Source organism: Diutina rugosa (genome assembly GCF_008704595.1).
Source record: "Diutina rugosa strain CBS 613 chromosome Unknown scaffold31_size150537, whole genome shotgun sequence".
NCBI lineage: Eukaryota > Fungi > Ascomycota > Pichiomycetes > Serinales > Debaryomycetaceae > Diutina > Diutina rugosa.
Window position 1 is genome coordinate 60,669 of NW_022995083.1, and position 20,336 is coordinate 81,004.

The 20,336-nt window shown below is 51.9% G+C and overlaps 8 protein-coding genes across 8 annotated transcripts; 5 read left to right on the plus strand and 3 right to left on the minus strand. All coding sequences in view use genetic code 12, as the record gives it.

The window, feature by feature from the left end:
- Positions 1–2,765: 2,765 nt before the first annotated feature.
- Positions 2,766–3,758, plus strand: RPF2 (rRNA-binding ribosome biosynthesis protein; the record flags this gene model as incomplete). Its single annotated transcript, XM_034159290.1, has 1 exon — positions 2,766–3,758. One exon carries the CDS (start codon positions 2,766–2,768, stop codon positions 3,756–3,758), a length of 993 nt encoding a protein of 330 aa, XP_034014214.1.
- A 548-nt stretch (positions 3,759–4,306) lies between these two features.
- DIURU_000983 (uncharacterized protein) lies at positions 4,307–7,435 on the plus strand (the record flags this gene model as incomplete). The annotated part of the gene is made up of 1 exon (XM_034159291.1): positions 4,307–7,435. The coding sequence occupies one exon, from the start codon at positions 4,307–4,309 to the stop codon at positions 7,433–7,435; it is 3,129 nt and encodes a 1,042-aa protein (XP_034014215.1).
- Positions 7,436–8,132: 697 nt separating this feature from the next.
- On the plus strand, positions 8,133–9,209 carry DIURU_000984 (uncharacterized protein; the record flags this gene model as incomplete). Its single annotated transcript, XM_034159292.1, has 1 exon — positions 8,133–9,209. The coding sequence occupies one exon, from the start codon at positions 8,133–8,135 to the stop codon at positions 9,207–9,209; it is 1,077 nt and encodes a 358-aa protein (XP_034014216.1).
- Positions 9,210–9,489: 280 nt separating this feature from the next.
- On the plus strand, positions 9,490–11,325 carry DIURU_000985 (uncharacterized protein; the record flags this gene model as incomplete). Its single annotated transcript, XM_034159293.1, has 1 exon — positions 9,490–11,325. The coding sequence occupies one exon, from the start codon at positions 9,490–9,492 to the stop codon at positions 11,323–11,325; it is 1,836 nt and encodes a 611-aa protein (XP_034014217.1).
- Positions 11,326–12,043: 718 nt separating this feature from the next.
- Positions 12,044–12,814, minus strand: DIURU_000986 (SNAP receptor; the record flags this gene model as incomplete). Its single annotated transcript, XM_034159294.1, has 1 exon — positions 12,044–12,814. One exon carries the CDS (start codon positions 12,812–12,814, stop codon positions 12,044–12,046), a length of 771 nt encoding a protein of 256 aa, XP_034014218.1.
- A 1,055-nt stretch (positions 12,815–13,869) lies between these two features.
- SLM2 (phosphatidylinositol 4,5-bisphosphate-binding protein) lies at positions 13,870–15,942 on the plus strand (the record flags this gene model as incomplete). Its single annotated transcript, XM_034159295.1, has 1 exon — positions 13,870–15,942. The coding sequence occupies one exon, from the start codon at positions 13,870–13,872 to the stop codon at positions 15,940–15,942; it is 2,073 nt and encodes a 690-aa protein (XP_034014219.1).
- A 465-nt stretch (positions 15,943–16,407) lies between these two features.
- RPL23A (60S ribosomal protein uL14) lies at positions 16,408–16,815 on the minus strand (the record flags this gene model as incomplete). Its single annotated transcript, XM_034159296.1, has 1 exon — positions 16,408–16,815. The coding sequence occupies one exon, from the start codon at positions 16,813–16,815 to the stop codon at positions 16,408–16,410; it is 408 nt and encodes a 135-aa protein (XP_034014220.1).
- An 803-nt stretch (positions 16,816–17,618) lies between these two features.
- Positions 17,619–18,926, minus strand: WSC2 (Wsc2p; the record flags this gene model as incomplete). Its single annotated transcript, XM_034159297.1, has 1 exon — positions 17,619–18,926. One exon carries the CDS (start codon positions 18,924–18,926, stop codon positions 17,619–17,621), a length of 1,308 nt encoding a protein of 435 aa, XP_034014221.1.
- Between the last annotated feature and the right edge of the window lie 1,410 nt (positions 18,927–20,336).

Here is a 20,336-nt window from a genome sequence, read left to right on the forward strand (position 1 = left end):
AATAGAGTATGGGCATTATATAAGGTTAAATACATCAAACGAGAAATTAAAGCAAGTGGTTAGGGCATTCGATGCTATCCAATGCCAAAAACGTTGGATGATTACTAGGTTCGAAGCTGCCTTTGGTTGGACGATTGATAGTAGGTCACTTCGCTGTTTATTTCATACAAACAGAATAATTAGCTCGGGTGAATAACCTACTTGGTAGCCATAAGTTGCATCCAAATTTTATGATGCAAACTTGATTTGCGCGCACCGCTAATACACAAGGGATATTGATAGGGCGAGTATGCCAACCTCCACGGGCGGCACAACCCATGTGGAAGAAGCAATCACATGAAACTTTATGAATGATACACAATTGAGGATGTCGACTTCGTTGAGACCATCAGCTTGCTTGCCTGTTAGGGCCTAGTTTTCGCGCCCTCGCATAATGCGCAAATCCAGCGTTACCTCAAGATCGCATCCACCTGCCGAGACGGAGAGACGCGTAAAACTCCGTACACGTAGCTCAAAGTTTGCGCTAATAAAAGTTTACGGTTGTGCCCCAAGCAGTAACATACCATGCATTGGAACCGTCATCCTGTGTGGTAGCTTGCATATTCAGGCACCAAAATAAGGTTATCTCGCGTGCGGATGTGTATGATGTCATACATAGGCACGATATGAGACGGCTGTGATCACACAAAACGAGGTTGTATCTCGTATTGTTCATTACATCAGTGTTAGATGCCATTCTCATTCTATCGCAGTATCTTCAACATTTGGCAATCCCAACAGGAGTTCCCATAGGTTACACATTGAGAAATTATCGTTGTAGTAGCCCGAACAGAATTGAACCATTGAGCAAAACCTCAAAGAGGTCAGGTGGAACAGCATCGCGAAAAAAAAACCATGTCACTGGGAGTATAGCACTTGCGATGTCCTCGTGTTTCTGGTGATTTATCTCCATAGATATACGTATTCTTCTTAAGCGAGTCTGATCGGAATTCTACAAGTAAATTAATTAATGATTCAGCAGGAAAATCTGGGATTATGTCTTATGATTCACGCACTAGTGAGACTCATTGGCTGCTTAATCAACCATTGATAACTATGTCAAACTCAGTATTAACTTCGGCGAGAGATTTGACTTTCGCAAACTAAGGAAATTCAGACCTTGACAGGTGGTGAGCCTAGACGCCTTTCAAAGAACAGTGCTACATCAAAGACGCCAAATGTTTGAGCAATGTGATCAAGACAGGCAGAATGTTAAACGCATTACACCACGATGCTTGCCGATACTCGCTATTGTTACCCGTTCCGGCGTTATGGGGGTCGGTCGATTCGAGCTGGTCAGAATGGTTGACGCAATCCCGCGTATTGAGGTGGCTTACACGGCCTGATCTCCATAGATCAAGGTAGTAAAAGACTGAAACATCTTGCAACTGTCGTCTTTGATCATGATGATACAGCGTATACAAGATGACTCTATTCAGCTATCGAGATAATCGCCGTCGCTATGCTGTTCTGTAGGTATTCTGTACCTTATGCATATTTCTTGGCTGGAATAAAATATTTGCGCAAATTAAAGTTGAGCTTTGTTACTGACCATGCCCCGGGCGACGCATAGAAGCAGCATACTCTGCCACAAAGGGATTGGTGATAGTATTCTGAGTAACTTCATTGTGTTTTGAGCGTGAAACATTGATGTATTCTTTAACATGATTTTTTGCATTGTGTCAGCTGAAATTAGTGGAATTTATATTGATCATTTAAAACATGGGGTATTATGAATGTTCAACAATTTTTAGATGAATTTTACACCAATTGTGACGATGTATCAAAGCCTTGCACGTCGTCCTGGCCCAAGAAAGTTCCCAATCCGGCTCAATTTTCTATGCTAAAAACATTTCAATCCCATATCGGTATCCAGCATCAGCGGGAAGTGATTGTGTTCGGGACCCTTTTATCAGTTAAGAAGCATCAGCAATAACTTCCTCTGTGTGAAGCCTTCAATCTTGATTGAGTATTATCGTGATTATACCATCGCATATTGATTCAACTATGCAATGATGATTCATCTTCAGCAGCTCTATAAATTTAGGTCGTGGCTTTTTCGCCAACTCAATTGATGGGTTGGAAGGCATAATTTGAGCCATAATTTAAATCAAATAATCATGAGCATTACATGGGGTATACATCGAGACGGATGGGGCATACATTAAGACGGTTGACTTCAATCGGAGCAGTCTCAAGTGCAGCTTTGGTATACAATGATGCCATGGCTATTACTTAAAGAGACGAGTAACGAGGCAAGTCTACGTTGGTGAGGGACGCGTTACAAGGCATCTGGCAGCTAAGCTGCTCTATACACCCCATAGAAAACTATTGATGATATCATATAATAACCTTAATAGACAAGGTGTATCGCCCAAAAAGTCAATCGCTAAATCCATCCAAGCACTGAAGTTGACATTTCAGTCAAACATCGTGTTTTGTGTTGCATGCAGTACTCATCTCTTACTAGCTGAGCACTCTTAGTGTTCGCGCCGATCAATCCACAAATACGGCAGTGGAACAACCAATTCCTTGCTATATGAGGTGCTTTTTTCGATACTTATAACATTACTCTCTCAGTATATTGACATTCTCACTCGATTTTATCTCTACATTGCCCTATTCTTGACATTCTCGCTCCTCTTTAGTCACACTGTGTGGGGGAGGGGGCCCATCGCGGGCGCGCATTGCAAAGCCATCTCATCGCACTGGGCCCTGATAACGCTATGATTCGGACTATCAAGCCCAAGAACGCCCGGCTGAAGCGGGCTTTGGCCAAAAAGGAAGCCAAGCTTGTCGAGAACGCCAAGCAGGCGTTGTTCGTCCCCGGGGCGTCCTCGAACAAGTTCCTCCACGACGCCATGGTCGACCTCATGGCGCTTAAAAAGCCGCTAGCCAAGAAGTTCTCCCGCAAAAACGAAGTGAGACCGTTTGAAGACGCCTCCGAGCTCGAGTTCTTCAGTGAAAAGAACGACTCGTCGCTCATGGTGTTCTCGTCGCTGAACAAGAAGCGGCCCAACACTTTGACTTTCGCCCGTTTTTTCAACTACAAAGTGTACGACATGCTTGAGCTTTCGGTGATCAACCAGCCCAAGTTCATTGAGGACTTCCGCAAGGCCACTTTCCAAGTGGGGCTCAAGCCGATGTTCACTTTTAACGGGCCGGCGTTTGAAACCCACCCGGTGTACCAGCAAGTGAAGCTGGTGTTCCTTGACTTCTACCGCGGCGAAGACACCGACCTCCAGGACGTGGCGGGGCTCCAGTACATCATCCTGTTGCTGACGGGCGACATCGAAGACCCCAACGCCGAGGTGAGCCAGTTGCCTCCCGTGCACTTCAGGGTATACAAACTTAAGACCTACCGCCTGGGACAAAAAGTGCCTCGGGTGGAACTCTCGGAAATCGGTCCCCGCTTCGATTTCAAGATTGGCCGTCGGGTGACTCCCGCTCCCGACGTCGAGAAGGAAGCGCACAAGAAGCCTAAGCAATTGCAGGCCAAGGAAAAGAAGAACGTGTCCACCGACGCCATGGGTGACAAGGTGGCGCGTATCCACGTGGGTAAGCAAGATCTTTCCAATTTGCAGACGAGAAAGATGAAGGGGCTCAAGAGCAAGTACGACCAGGAACTGGACGACGAGGACGACGACGAGGAAGCGTACGGCAACGACGACATCAGCGACGATGCCGAACAGCCGCTGGCTAAGAGACAGCGGGTATAGGGATACAACAGGTAATTTATATACGGTCTAGAATTGATTTATTATAGTGTTGACTCGAAGTGGAAGACCATAAGGGTGCTTCTGAATCGTAGACGATAGTAAAGAAATAATGAAAGTGTAGATTCAATGCTGCCATCGATGATATAGTGGATGTTGTCGTAGAGTATCATTGTATGTTGCGGTTCAGTTGTTTCTTTTCAAGTCTTCAGTTTTTAAACTACAGCTTACCTGAAATGATTCAAAACGTCGACATCCTCAGTCGACTATGCCTCCAGGAATTGCCAGCAGATATAGGATGTAGAACGCTGACTCTAAGTACGAGTGGAAGTTTAGGCACGATTGACACTGGCACCCAAATTTACTACCACACCAAATTTTTAAATGTAGAAACATCAATTTATTCCGTAAGATCCATGGTCAACTCCTCAGCCCTTTATATGCCATGTTTCGCGATCGTCGTTTCCCCTTTGTTTCATGATCAGTGTCGTGCCGAGCGCCTCGCATCCCCAAACAAACGATCGCATCGCGCGAACCGCCCAGTGTTCACCATGGTGTTATCGTCGACGGCGGGGTTTCGCCCCCGTAAACGTGACGCTGGCGAGCTCGAGCCGGCGCTGCTGCCGGTGCACAAGCGGCCGGCGACCGAGCTCACCCAGAACCCCAATTACCGCGTCACCCGCCTCGTGGCGCTGCCAGCGCAGGGCAGCGCCGTCTCCATCGGCTACACCGACGCCAACACCGGCTACGGTGTCGCTGTCGTCGAAGACACCATCCAGGTGTGGCCCTATACTTTGGCCGACCCCCATCCCCACATATATCAGGTGCCAGCGCCGCAATCGGACTTCCCGTTGGCGCTCGTCACCGCGCCGGCGCCCGACCAGCCGCGGGACCCAGGTCTCGTCATTATCAACAGCCAGACCGGCTTCGTCAAATTCTTTGAGCTGGTGAAACACGCTGCTGCTCTTGAACTCATTGATAACAAGCACTGGGAAGCGCAGATCTCTCTTGGCCTCAACGAAGCCGTCAGCCTCGCCGAACCGGCGGAGCCTGCGGGGGTAATTGTCGCCACTACCCACGGGCGCTGTTTCCTTGTCACCTTGCGCGATGTTACTGGTAAGCCCAGCTTAGACGTCGACTTGCTCCAGGTGCCGCTGGGCGTGGCGCTGAAGCTCTGGCGCTCGGTGTGGGGCGGCGCTCCTCCCGTCATCCACGGCGATATCGTCAGTGTTCGCCCTGGCCGCCTTCATAACCAGGGCATGACCCAGGAATTGGTGGCGCTTACTCGTCGGGGTGAGATTCTGATCTTCACCTGTCAGTTACTCCTGCTGCTGCGCTACTGCAGCGTCGACCCGCGGCGCCTGTTCCGCCACAGCATGTTTGCCAGCGTTGAAGCTTCAATTGAAGCCCATAGACCTGGCGGCAGTGTCCACGTTGAGTTTTTCGATGTCGCCCACACCGCCGACGACCACTACCTTGTGCTCGCTCGCGTCCATCGCCACAACCCTCGCCTCATGATTTTCACCGTCAAAGTCGACGCTACCGGGGCGCTTGTCGTTGCTACCCACCTTTTGAAAGCTCCCGACGCCGAAGGCGACGGGTTTCTGCCGAAATTATTCTTGCCCTCCCCTAAGACCACTGCGTTTGTCACCGTGGGTAACTCAGTTTACTTAGCTGATATCGGCACCTCATCGGGGTGGGAGGACCGCGTTGTCTTCCGCCGTCTGGTTACCATCATCGGCTACGGCGTCGAAAACGCTACTGACAACCAAAACGCCGCTGTCGTCGTCGTCACCCAGAACCAAGGGGTGGTGCGCATCGAGCGCTTCCCCACGACGCCACTGGTAGATCCAGGGACGGTGCTTAAGTCTCATATTGAACAGGGCGTGTTCTTCGGCGGTCTGAGCGAGCTTAGCTTTGACGTTGACGGCGCCAGTGTCCCTAACGGCTCGATCATCGACGCCGTCGGTGCCATTTGCGAGGAGATCATGGCGCTGCTGTCGCCCTACATGAACGCGTTGCCAGCGGTGCTGGAGACGCTTGAGCGCAAGATTTCGTTGCTTCGCCAGCTACTAGACTACTGCGAAACCAATTTTACCGCTAACGTGGTCGCTGATGTAATCCCATTAGTGTATGACGGCATTGAAAAGCTGGCAGTGGCGTTGGCGTTAACCCAATGCATCGACAAGCTCCCCCACTTGCGCCCCGTGCTCCTGCGAGTGTGTGGTGGCGACATCGGCGAGCGTTTCTCCAACGACACGGCGCTGATCCTCACTGTGTTCACCGACTTCATCAAGGAGCTCGAGACCAACGACGAGAATTTGGCCAACGTCGCCTACATCGTTGTTTCCACTCAATACCAGGGTGTGTACGCCTACGAGCAGGAAATCCCTGGCAACCGCCGGCGTCTCTGGGTGTTTGACACCGACTTGGTGTTCCGCATCAGCGATATCTACTCCACCTACTACAACCACCCAGAGACCATCGTCAGCCACACCGACGCCATGGTCAAGTACTGTCAAGTGCTCTACTTCTACGCCGAGCGCGCCCTCGAAACGTTAACGGTGACCCAAGACCCACAAGAACAAGAATACCGTCGCTGGTACAACGCCCGCAAGCACGGGTGGATCGAGCCGTTGGTGGTGCACAACTTGACCGCTGATGCCATTGCCATCACCGAAAGGTTCCATGACTACGACAACTTGGTGTACGTTATTAATCTGTTAAGCGAAGACGACGCCAGTGTCGGCTTTACGCGTTGTTTTGACACCTTTGGCTACCCGTTCGCCGAGTCAGTTTACCGCTACTTCCTCGAGCAGAACCAGCCAAAGAAGTTGGTGGCGGGCCCGTTTGCCGAATACCTGGACTATCTTCACCGCTTCTTCCGGGAAAACCAGGACGCCACCGCTGCCATTGCTTGGGTCGTCTACTTGAAAGAGGGTAATTACGCTGCGGCATCAGCGGCGCTTGTCCACTCTCAGCAGTGCTCGCAAAACGTCGATACCCTCGCCAATGCCCACACCAAGCTTTCTATCGCTAAATTGGCACAAGTGGCGGCGCCCGGCGGCGCTGTTGACGCTGAAGTGGCACAAGACTTAAAGCTTGTGGCGGCGCAGCGGCGTCTCCATGATGCCCTCAGCACCACTTATAAGAACGTGATGCCTGGTAAGGCCAAGTCGTCTATAGATACCCGCGTTGTCGATTTTGACGCCGCGCTTGAACTTGTCGAGCCGCTGTACGAAACGGTGGCGGCTAACGCGCCTCTTCTGGCACCTGAAGACGTGGTCAACCTCTTGACGTTGCTTCTGCAAGCGGTCACTGGCGGCGTTCGTGCCTACGCCGATGCGATTGAGGTGGCGGCGCTTGTGGAAAACGCTGCCGACGCTGCCCGCCTCAGCCGCGTGGCCTGGCTCCGTATCTTGGCGTTTGGCGACGACTGGCGAGTGATTGAGCGTCTTAACCAACAAACCGATGACGAGCGGCGTCTCGCCATCCACCGGTTGACTCTCTATAAGGTAGCGCTCTTAGTCAACCGTTTCGACGACCTTTACGCTGTGATCGACGGCAACGCCGGCGACGACGTTGTGGAGCAACTGTTGGTCGATACAACGGCGTTGGCTCAGCCGAAATTGGCCCAGTGGGTCCGCGCTACCGTCGAGGAAGCCAAACGCTATAAGTAATGAGTACGATAATCGATATAATTTTAAAGGTATTCAGGTAATTTGTCATTGTTCGTAGAGTTGATCTCGTTTGCAGAGATTATTTCCACGAGCAACTTTGGTGAGACTCCATCAAGCAAATTCGACATCTGTAAAACAAAACAGCAGTGTCATAATCCTCATGTTTCTCTACTAGTTAGATTCTTGATATGACCTATTCTGTCCATCGTTAATTGACAATGATCGTACCCTGACTTCATCACAATTCACTGCATGCAGTCTACGATACATACGAATCGTCCTGGAAAATATCAGCGTGCATAGACCATAAGTGCATATTACCGGGTAAACTACACGGCTTCTATCTTCTCTAATCTCTACTGACCATCAGTACACACTTCTAGTATCATTTCGCTTTGTTTACCTTTCTCCAGGATGGTGCGCGCACCCCAGTCTAGTAAATACCAGCCCCGCGATACCGTGACCCAATCACCCCTGGATCAACCGCCCCCATCCCAACTTCATTCTGGGGCTAATTACACGGCGGTCTTATCAATTGCTCAGGGTTTAGACGATTGTCTCGGTCATCTATCCCAATTTGGTGCAACTTTCTTCCAGTCAAGCAAAAGCAGAACCACGCGTGGTGTCTCAGTTGTCATCTGACATTTGCTTCAGAACTATACTTTGAGTTACATACATTCACGAAAATAGTGGTCTGATGGCATCTGTGTTCAGTGTGCCATTACTGAAAGCGACAACTCCTACACTCTTTATTCGGGTTACAGAAGTTAGCGACGAATCTACCACAAATGGACAGTTCAAACCGTTGAAAGTGGACGCGACATTTGATGGTACCATCTATTCCAACCTCCTCAATCAAGATGACGTTGACTCGATGTGGGAAAGTCGGTTTCATGATAGCGACGCGTATCGTCACCGCAACGCCATCATCACCAAGCTCTTCACAACTCAAGGCAGCGATATCCCCTCAACTGTTCCTGAATTCCAGCTAGGAGCGATTTACCAAGAAGACGGCTCGATCAAAGTGCTGCTCCGAACCACTGATAAGCTCCCCAAGACTATGGCGTCGTTCTACATTGCCTCTACCGATACTACCGATAGCGATATATTCCGTCAGTGGCTTGAAGAGGTTTGTGCATCTCAAAAACGGACGCTGCTGACAGTGACAGTGCAACAGGACGACATTCGGAGCTTGCAGTCGAAAGTGCTTCTTTTGGAGCACTACAACGCTTCAATGGAGCAAGACTACCGTGCGATTATTGACGATCTCAAAGCTAAGTTCTCCGAGGCGTTGGCTCACAAGAAACAGCGGATCTGGGAGTTGATGAATGATAAACTTCCCGACGACAAATTGTTCGGGTTGAACCAAGAATACTACGACCGCCACAAAAAGGGCGATGCCGACACGTTTGTGGCGGCTGTCAAGCGTCAAAGAACCCAGCTTACGCCTGATGATCTGCCGAAGAAACGTAAACAGGCGCCGAAAGCTGAAAACACGCCAATGCTTAAATCGGAGACGCCGCGCCTCCAACTCAAACAGGAGCCCGATGACTCGGTGTGGCCTCCTCCTCGGGTGAAGCTTGAACCCGCACTGGAGTCAGAAGCGGTGGTGGTGGCTGATGGCGCCGCTGGCGCCGCTAATGCCGTTGACGCTGATATCTCTACCGACATTTCCGATGCCGAGAGTGTCGCAAGTGACGGACCCCCTCTAGCGCCGCGCGCGCCCAGCGTGATCGAAGATAGTCAAAACGATACCGATTACGGCTCGGAATAAGCCGCATCGAGGCACGCCCCCGCCCCACCCCCCACAGTCCCACACATCAAAACCACAACACAAACACTACGAGAACAAGGCAAATTTGATCAGTTGACCCCATTCCCATTCTCCTACGACGCTTACGCCTGCTAGATGCCGGTTATTCCTTCCGACAGCGCTTCCGACGCTCGCTCGCGGCTGCCGCTGCCGCCACCTCATCGGAGCTTTTTTTCCACCACCATAACCGATCTGCCGCGCGTAGCTAACACATCATCGCGAAAAACCCCCAGCACCCGCCATGAGCTACTACGACCCCTACCACCCGCTGTACATGGCCCAGCCGTACTTTGGGTACATGGACGAAGGGGAGTATCTAGCTCCGGAGCCCCCCGCGCCCTTCGACCAGCGGCCAGCGGTGGGGTACGCCGGCTACGACAGCTACGGCGGCTACGACAAGTACGCCCTCGACGCTGACCCGGGGGCGCCCACGCCGTCGTACCCGGTGCCCCAGCAGCCGGCAATGGCGGTGACCCACAACTTGCCTGCAATGGGCCCGGCCCAACCCCAGCACCACCACAAACCGCACACCCGCCGCCCCAGCTACCCCCGCCAGCAGCAGCAGCCTCAGTCCTACGCCAATACCTACGGCAGCTACCCTCAAGCCCGCCAACACCAACCCCACCAGGGACACCAAGGCCCCTCGCAATCGCCGCTGGACGTCTCCACCCGCACCTCATCGGCACTGCCCCCGGGCCACGCCGCTCCTTCACGCACCGTGTACCTTGGTAACATCCCTGGCGACATCCCTCCGAACGAGTTGCTTGATTACGTGCGGCTGGGTATCTTGGAGCTGGTGAAGATCTTACCCCAGAAGAACTGTGCCTTCATCCTGTTTGTGGATCCCCAGCTGGCGCTTTTGTTCCACAGCGACTGCATCCTCAAAAAGCTTTCGATCAAAGGCCACGACATCCGCGTGGGGTGGGGTAAGAATCAGCAGATGTTGCCGGCGGTGTTGGAGGCGATCCAACGCGACGGCGCCACCCGTAACGTCTACTTGGGCAACTTAACCAATCCCCACACCGGCGAAATGATCACCGAAGACGAGTTGCGCGCCGACTTGCTGTGTTTTGGTGTTATTGATTGCATCAAAATCATCCCCGAGAAGGGCATCGCGTTCATCCACTTTTTGCTGATTTTGCTGGCGATCCGCTGTGTGGCCAACTTGCCGCTCAAGGACAAATACTTAGACAAAAAGTGCTTCTACGGCAAGGACCGTTGTGCTTTCATCACCAAGACCCAGCAACACAACGCCGCCCAGTACCTCGGGTTGGCGCCGGGAATGGAGCACATTGTCACTGCCGCTGACCGCGAATATATCAGCAGCGCCTTGGTGCAGCAGCAGGCAGCAGCAGCTCAGATCGCCACCCAGGCTGGGGGTGCTAGCAACTTGGGCAACCGTACCGTGTATTTGGGAAACTTGCACCAGGACTCGCTGGTGGAGGAGATCTGTAATGTGGTGCGTGGGGGGCTTTTGCAGCTGATCCGGTTCCTCAAGGAGCGCCACGTCTGCTTCATCACCTTCGTTGACCCCATCGCTGCCGCTCAATTTTACGCCATGTGCCAATTGCATGGTCTCACCATTCACAACCGTCGCATCAAAGTCGGGTGGGGCAAACACCTGGGACCGTTATCGAACGCGTTGCTGTTGGCAGTGTCCAACGGCGCCTCGCGTAACATCTACATTGGTAACATCCAAGACTTCAATCACTTCAACCTGCAAAAATTACGTGACGATTTTGCCATGTTTGGCGACATCGAACAAATTAATTACCTCGAGGAAAAGAATTGTGCCTTCATTAATTTCGTCAACATCGCCAATGCGATCAAAGCCATCGATGGCATCAAACTGTTCCCCGATTACAAAAACCTCAAAATTAACTTCGGCAAAGACCGATGCGGCAACTTGCCCCGCCAATTCCAATCTCAAGCCGCTGCTGGGGCATCCGCTGTTGGTGGCGCCCAGGTGTCCACCATGGTGGGAGCTCTTAATGGTGCTGCCGACCCTTCGGGGGACAACGCGGCAAACTTTGGCGTGGGCAATGCTGCCCTCTGCGGCAACGCTGATCGTCTCTGAGCTTTTAAAAACCAACTACGACGCATACTTGGGTTATATTTGGGTGTGTTACTCTTTGGAAAGTATATATAGTTTACTTCTCTTCCGTCTTTTACAGCATATATATCTTTTACTTCGTTCGTCAACCCAATACACAATACCAGACAAAAATAAGAAGTACACGATGCTAAATGAACCGTTTCTGATCAATTCAAAGAGGATTTAGCGGCAAAAAGATGATTCTGCCCGGGCTCGATCCGGGGACCTCATGCGTGTGAAGCATGCGTCATAACCAACTAGACTACAGAACCGTATTCTGGAAATTGAGGTTGTCACATTATAATACCAGTGCTATTTTGTTGACTCTTTGTCGGCTTTCTCAGATCGCAGGGTATCGAGAACGAAGGCTTTACAAACACTTGAGATCCTCTAAGGAGTATGTAAGTTATTAAGTTAGATATCAATGCAAAACTAAGGATAAAAAAAAAAAGAGCTTCTGACGCTTCTAAACCGAAATCTCAGTGTAGTTTCAGTAAATTTGAGACTATTGCTAATCTATGGTGAATTTTTGGGCAATTTCCCATCTTTATGGAGATAGTAATTTTGATTTTTTATAAATTTGCAAGAAATCTATCAATTGGATATGATTTCAGCAAATGAAAAATATCGTGACCAGATGTGCGTGTAATTGAGAAGATAATGTATATGAATGATTAAAGGATCAATCCCGCTCGCAGGATCAGAACCGAGGGACGAGGGCTATCATGAGCAACGCCGCCACAAGCACCACGGCGACAATGATGGCGATTTTGATCATGTAAATCCACCCGACTTTACCACCCGTCTTGCTTTCCAAGTACTTGTTCAAATTGTTGTCAATCCTGCGTAACGTGGACAGGTTCTTCAATAAGTTTTCATTGGTCTCGTTAAGAATGGTCAAGTCGTCGCCCAAAATCTTTTGACTAAGAGCCACTGCTCCCAGTCGAAGTGTCAGCGTAAGGTCTGAGAGTTCGTTGATCAAGTCGTGCTGGACGTTATCGTGGTAGTCATTAAGTTCATTATCATCCAACTTCGTCGACTCGCCGCCCACAAGCAAACGTTTCCGGAGCAGCAGGAGGTCTTCGTCGGTGGCCACTGCCATTGACGACACGCTGCCGCGGGGTTTGTCATCGTGAGAGTCCCCTTGGGTCGCCGCCAGCATTGCTTGCTGGTGCCGCTGTTGGTCTCTGATCATGCGATCCACGACATAGCTCTTCTGATCGAGCAATTCACACAACACCCACTCAATCTGTTTCCGTAGCTCCGCTACTCGAGGTGACAGCGGCAACCGTTCTGCCTGGCCCTGGAGGACAGTGACGTCGGAACGGATGGCATCAAGACGCGTCTTCATGAGCACGGGGGATTGAATATAGTGGGAGTAGGTGTCGCCATCGTAATCAAGCACGTCAGGAATCAGCAACAGCGACACGGTGGCGACGTGGGCATCGATGCTCTGGACGACGGTATCCATAGTGTGCGCACCCGGATGACAGGTGGAGATCAAAGAGGGCTACAGCGATGGTGGGAGCGACTCGTGTCAAATTAAGCGAAAATCTGGAAACTGATGATAAGCTAAGTAGTTATATAACTCCAAAAAGAATACCAACGAGCTATTGGTTAATCTGGCTGAGAAAAACTCTGTTTCCTGATGTTATGTTGGGCATCGACTTAACAATGTCGCACATAAGCGCAAGCCTTGCGTGACAATACTTCTGATTGTAATCACATTAGCTTGGCTACATTTGCTATCCTTCACCAGTCACCACTATTTAGTAGTGGGTTGTTTGCTATGGCTGTTGCTCTCAACATGCGGCTCCACCTCATCTACTCGCCACAAACCAACAATACCCACCCCCACACGTCACGGTATAGTTGCCTAGCACTAAGCCCCAGCCGCTCTCATGCTGTCCCTAGCAACCGCTCGCATGTGTAGTCCCGTTGCCCTCACGCCACGTATGTTGGGGAAACTACAAAGGCTCCTCTTTGCTTGCCAGATACCCCCGCCGAGCCCCGGCGTTAGCCATTTCTAACCATGAACACGATGGCTCTTACCCCCGCGCAGCCACCCCAGCACTTTCTCGCCTTGCGAACCTTGCGACAAAATCGCATCCCCCAGACCAGCCCCACGATCGCCCTTAAGCCGCGCCGTGCTGGCATGGCCCGGTTTTTTCCTTCTACTCGGCTAATCCACTAAATGGCCCCATTTGACAACAGCCACATCGAGACGACATTCTCGTCAATAACACCCGTTCACGGTGCCATTAATGTCACCAGAAACCGAACCAAAAAGTTTTCTATCACCCATTGTTACCCCCTTCACCCACATCTGTAACCCTAAAAAGTCTTGTTTTTCTCTCCCCTCCTAGGCATGCCCCTGGTCCTGCCTCGTCGTCATGGTACATTTGTGGCCTGTCCACGCCCCCCGGGCCGCGCGCCAGTGCAAGACACCAAACAACACTCGGCTAGCTGACTTCCCCCCACGCCCGCCGCTTGCCCTTGCGCTCCCCAGGTGTTTTGGAACGTCAAATGTCATCCAACCCGCTCCACGTGTCGATCCCCTACACGTTCAACTCGGCGGAGGAGTACCCCACGGAAATCCTCGCCGAGCGGTTCCAGGCGTGGCGCTCGATCATCAAGGACCTCGTCGTCTACCTCAAGGAGTTTGTTCTGGTACAGGATGAGATTGTCCACCAGCAGAAACGGCTACAGCAGGTCGTCGGCCATCAGAACGAAATCACCGGCTCCCTGGACGACCCCCAGAATTTCTTCTTGCCCCTCGGAAATGGATCCATTCACGACTTGCCGCTAATCTTGCTGCGGTTCCACGAACAGAACATCGCCAATGGCCAGAAGACTTACCGTGAAGTCCAGTCACTGATCATCCCCAAGCTCGAAGGGTTGCGCCACGACTTGTTGCTCAAAATCAAAGAAATCAAAAACTTGCATTCCGATTTCAAAAACAACCTCCATAAAGACTTGCTCGAGACGAAAAATGCCCTCAGCAATTTTAATCAGGTCATGAGCCAGAGTGCCGGCGAAAATGTCCACGTTATATCCGACAAACTGGGGGACCCGTACCTCGCCAAGGCACGCCTCGATGCCGTGCTCAAAGCTCAAATCAAAGAAGAAAACTATCTCTACCAAGCATACCAAAACCTCCAGGAACTGGGGGAAAAGTTGGAACAAATTGTCGTTGGCGAAATCCAACAGCTCTTGGGCCAATTCGTCACCCTCATCACCACCGAAGCCCTGACCATCCCCAACTACTTGGCCCCGAATTTAGTGAAAGGGTTCTTGGCCAAAGACCCCAAATTTGAATGGGATCTGTACATTCTGCGCAACCTCCCACAACTGCTGCTGATCAGCAACAACATCAGTCTGGGTAAATTCATCGATTTGAGTTATCCCGCCCGTAAACTTCTGGAAATCGATGTCCCACATCACGACCTGGTGGTGGCGATGGCGGTGCGCGAGGGTCAATTGGAAAGGCGACTGAAGTACCTTAAGCTGTACTCACAAGGGTGGTATGTCCTTACTTGCAACTTTATCCACGAGTTCAAGACTCGCGACCGCAGAAAGGACCCTAACCCCGCGATGCTGTTGTCGCTCGACAGCTGTACCGTCACCGAGCACTCCAAGGATGGTCCCCAAGGGCCCTACAAGTTCGTTCTTCTGCTGAAGCTGACGCTGGGGCTCATGCATCGCAACCACAACTTGGTGTTCCGCTGCTCCACCTATAAAGAGATGATTGGTTGGTACCAAGACATCAAGCTGTTGCTGATGATCCCTCTGCTGGCAGCCAGAGTGAAGTGGGTAGAAAAGAACAAGGAACGGCCACAACCTCAACGCCAACTGCGACTGCCGCTGGTATTGCTGGGTCGATCCGTGGCGGGGCAGAATCTGGTGAAGCCTCGGGCTCTGATTGATTCTCACCGGCTGCTGGTGCACCAGCGCCCCCTCTCTCAAACGACGCTGATTGCTAACGCCAACCGCTTGCTGCTGACTTTCCTGCAAAAGCACAACGAGCTGCCCCGGTTGCTGAACATGATCAATCTGGATGGCACCGCCATCACTCCCGTTGACACGGTGGCACTGGACCCCCGTAAACCTGAAGTTGGCCAGCGGCAACTGATGCCGATGCAACCGCTGATGTCCCACGCACTGACCATCCCTCTTAACGGACCGATGATGGGGCAAACATACTACGATCAATCCCAAGGTCAGTACTACACCATCACCCCGGTGGCGATGCCTCAAGCGCAGCCGGTAGCCGTGCATGCGGTGCAGCCCAACGTCCTTTCGACGTCACCGCAACAGATAGGGCCGGTGTCGCCTCAGCTTATGGCTATGGGTCGTCCCGGGTCGCCGTCGTACTTTTTCCCGCAATACGTGGCCCCCCAGATGGTGCAGCAGCAGCAAGCGCCGTACCCCACTTCGGACCACAATGGCAACAGGTCGGTGCTGACGCTTGGTAGCCCGCGGGTCGACGACGACACGTTTACGGAAAACCACAAGTTGAATCTGAATGACATCAAGAGCGACCGCATCAGTTTGCTTGATACTGGCAACATCGACATCGTTCTGCAGAGAGAGGTTTAGTCTGGCATTAATAGGCAAAATAGTCCAGCAATTTCCACACGCATTCATCAAACTACTGATACTACGTATTGCAAGTAACTCGTTCTACTGTAGCTCATAGAACCACTGATGATTTCAATCATTCTCGGCGATCCAAGGTAGTGTAGTCCGCATGATTCACTATCAAACGAACGGCTGAACTCAAGTGATGGCTACTTAAATTCAAATTGAAATTTACTAAACACTGTTATCGTTTAAGTCTACCATGGCATCGACATGCTACAATGAAAGTCCAGAACATGAGCTGAGAAACATCACATATAGTCATAGCTTACACTAATGGGAACGATGAGCTTAAGATGAGCTACTTTGCATGATTAATTTGCAACTCTCTAGCTTGATATTCGTTTCTTTCCCGTAGCTTACTAGTAGCCGGGGACACTACACTTAGATGCTAACCGATAATTATATTATTAATGTACACTTTTAAACCACCACACCGCACGACGAGGCAATACGGGGCCACAAGTCAGCGCATTCCTTGGCGACGGGGCCGACGACAGTCGAACCCTTCATTTCACCCTTGGGGTTAACAATGACACCGGCGTTGTCTTCGAAGTAAAGGTAGACACCGTCTCTTCTTCTCCAGGGTCTCGATTGTCTGACAACAATGGCGGGCATGACCTTCTTTCTCAATTCGGGCTTACCCTTCTTGACGGTGGCCATGACCATGTCACCGGCGGAGGCGGCGGGCAATCTGTTCAATCTGGCACCGGTGCCCTTGACGGCGATGACGTAAAGGTTTCTAGCACCCGAGTTGTCGCAGCAGTTCATGACAGCCCCGGTGGGGAGCGCCAAAGACATTCTGAACTTGTTACCGGAAGCACCAGACATTGTTAGTTAGATGATTTGAGGGAGCACTGAAAATTTTTCGAGTAGCACTAGCAGCGCGGGGGCCGGGCCACCCTCGCCGGGCTCGCAACGGACCATCGAGGTGCGACTAGGCTGTGTGCACCACCGAAAAACTAGGCCTGTAACCCTAACGATGCTAAAAGCACGTGATTAGGCCATCCAACATCAATTCCCACCATATGGTCAACTTATAACTGAAAACCATCACGATGACGTATGTCCATTATCTTATCGAAGAAGACCGATCTTAAGTCAACTGTAGCATCATTTGTCGATATCTAATGTGTGACCCGGTAAACACTACCACCGCTTCGTCATTGTGCCTATGGCCTGTTTACCTCAACACTGGTAGGTACACGACCTTTAAAGCTTGATGCCGCTGCGCGTAACAAGGCGGTTGTTTATGCTGAAGCGAATGTGACCAAAGCCTCGTCCCGCCACCCATCAGCCTCGGGGGTCCCGGAAATGTGTCAACAGACGTCAACAGTGCATCTCGCCATGGTCAGAATTCTTCTCTTCACCTAATGAGTTATTGTCTCTGGTTCTCTCGTTATTGTTTCATCGTAATTTCGAAGGGATAGATGTAATTACGACACTATCCTCTATTGACGTAAACAACACGAATGCGACGAGTGCTTGCGCGATTAACCCCTCGAAAGCCCACGGTACTTTTTTCCGGAGTCCCCCGCCCCCCCACATCGCAGACTAGGCCCAATTTGTGGGCCGATGGCTATTTGTCTCTATACGTGCATTAACATAAATCGTAACCAATATTAACCCATTATTCAGTTGTTCACCACTTTTAAGCTGCCGGGCTGGCGGGCGACCATTTCCGGCAACAGGCCAATTGAAAGCTTCCGCACCGGTTCGGGCGGGGGCCGTAGCTGGCGGTCTTCGTAGGCGTGGTAGTCTCCGTCCAGCGTGAACAGGTGTTCGCCCACCAGGATGAAGCCATGCAGCGTCGCCCGCAGGTGGTTTTTCAGCAGCTCCAGCAGATTGGTGGTGTTGGCGACCCCGTGATTATTAGTGCCGCTGTCGGCGAAATTGAAGCCCCCGGCGACGAGGAAAGGGTTAGGTGTAGACGGCGCCGGCGGGTCCACGGGCTTCTCGGGGCCCGAAAGCGTGAACTGGTCTTCGAAGTCCAGGTCGTCGTCGTCCTTCCGGCGTCTCCAGAGGTAGAAGCCGAGGCAGGCGCCGGCGATAAGCAACGCCCCCACCACCAGGCCCACCACCGCACCGGCGATGGCGCCACCACTGATGCCAGATGATTTTCTCTGCGGGGTTTCCAGGGCGGTGGCCACACCGGTAGCGGTGGGGGCGGGGCTCTCAACGTTATAAATAGTTTTGAAGATGATTTCGGCCAGCTTGGAGCCGTCGGCGGTGATGGTGGACAACACCGTGGTCACCGGCGTCAGCTGCTCGGTGGTCGACGAAGATGATGAAGATGTGGTTGTCGACGATGGTTCCGTCAGGCTCAGCGTGGTGATAGGGGTAGTAGAGGTGGACGACGACGTCGTTGAGGTCGTCGTCGGCGTCGATGACGTCAGCGTGGTGCTCGAAGTGGTAGTTGCCGTTGACAGCTGGGTGGTCTGGTCGGTGGTGGTAGTGGTTCTATCGGTGGTGGTGGTGCGATCCAGCGTCAACACCTTCACCAGCGTCAGCAACATCACTTGCACCAGCGTCAGCGTTGGCGCCGCCAGCAGTTGCGGCTGCAGCAGCTGTTGTTGGGGCAGCAGCAGCGACGACTGGCCTTGCTCAGCTTTCACCAGCGGGTCCCGGAGCACGTAGAAATAGTCGTCACCACCACAGTTTTCCATGGGGTAACCGACACACTTGGCGTCACAACTCAGGTCCAGCGCTTGCAGCCCCAGCGGGAGCTGGTTGGAGCAGTAGCAGGTGTTGCCGCCAATGAGCGCCGCCACGGCGTAGCCCTGGCACTTGTCGGTGCACCAGCCGTTCAGCTGATACTGGTACAGGCCCTGGCTGTCGGCGCCCAGTAACGCCAGCTTCGGGTAGCACCCAACCTTGTTGAATGCTGCTCGGACACTGGCCACGGTCGCCACGAGCCACACGGTGGCCAATTTAGTTTTCATTTGTAGGGGAAAATGCCAATGAGGTTAAGTCAATCCCCGTAGGGTCTGGGACGGCGGGGTAAGCGGGTAAATCGACTCGAGGCTCGGTATCGGTAATGATAGAGGGCCTAGACAGCGAGTAGGGGGAGGGGGATGACAAACGGAGGCGAGCCCAGTGGAAAGATGGTGGCAGTCCGACAAGGTTTGAGGTTGTGAAATCAATAAACAACAAATCACTCGCTTGAAGGGGGAGATCACGTGCACAAACGCATAGAATCGGACTGTGTGCACGCCAAAAAGCAATTAGCCTCAAGTGCAGCTCAGGCGGCTTGGAGAGAGCGATGACGGAGGCGGAGCCCACCCTTCCGCCACTACCGCTGCCGACACCCGTGAATTGGCAGCAGCTGGTGATTGCTGTTTGGTCGCTTACAACTACAATGCTTTGACGCCTAGAGGGGGGTTAGGGGGGGTGGCGCCAGGCACAATTGTCTTGCGACTAATCAATTTCACAATATTTTTTTTCTCGCGAAATCAAGAGAGAACGAGCACTAAACTCCGCCGCCGACTATATTTAGATAATTGGCTAACCAGGTTTAATTCGCGGCTATTCCCATCAAAACAAGAATGGAGATGAAACAAATGCTCTTACAAGAGAATGAAGTTTTCTTTTTACAAGAATAGGCAACTGGAGGATGAGGCAAAGGGTCACGCAGGACATCGCTAACCTATGTACGATCTACATACATCATAAGGCACCAGCCAATGCACGCTCCGACGCCATCGCCACCACCTTCGCCGAGAAGCATTAGACGACCTGCTATGTGGTGGAGACGATCAAATGGGCGTAACTGTCAACACCAATGCCACAGGGGGTCCATATTGGTTTAGCCAAGCTTTTGAACGCCTAGCTCAGCCCAGGAATTGATCGAGCCACCCGCGGTTTAATTTTCCCCGATTAACGCCTTGTTGCTGAGGTCACCGTGCCGAGCATATGTCGGGTATGCCTCACGCCTGGTGGAGTTATATCCGGTTCAAGACGAAAGGACCCTGAGAGTACACGAAGCCATTGACACCGTATTGCCAGGTAAAACGATATTTACCATTGCCACCCTGACCACCACCGATCTGGGGCACCCCTGATGTACATAAAGCGGTGTCAGCACGTGTTCGTAGTCGTCCGTGTTTGGCCGCCTATTGTCGTGAATTCCCTAGCTCGTGACCATCACAATCGGGTTGCCAAGTGTCTCTAGCAAGATTAAGCATACCGGTGCCGGTCTAAATTCCCGATGGTTGGTGGGTGGTGTTCTGGGGGTTACGAGGCACGCCCGCGTCCCGGGCTTCCTGAACAAGGAATATCTACACACCGACGCCAGGCGATTCGACGGCATTCGCAGGTGAAAATGTCTTGAACATTCCCGGATCAATTTTTTT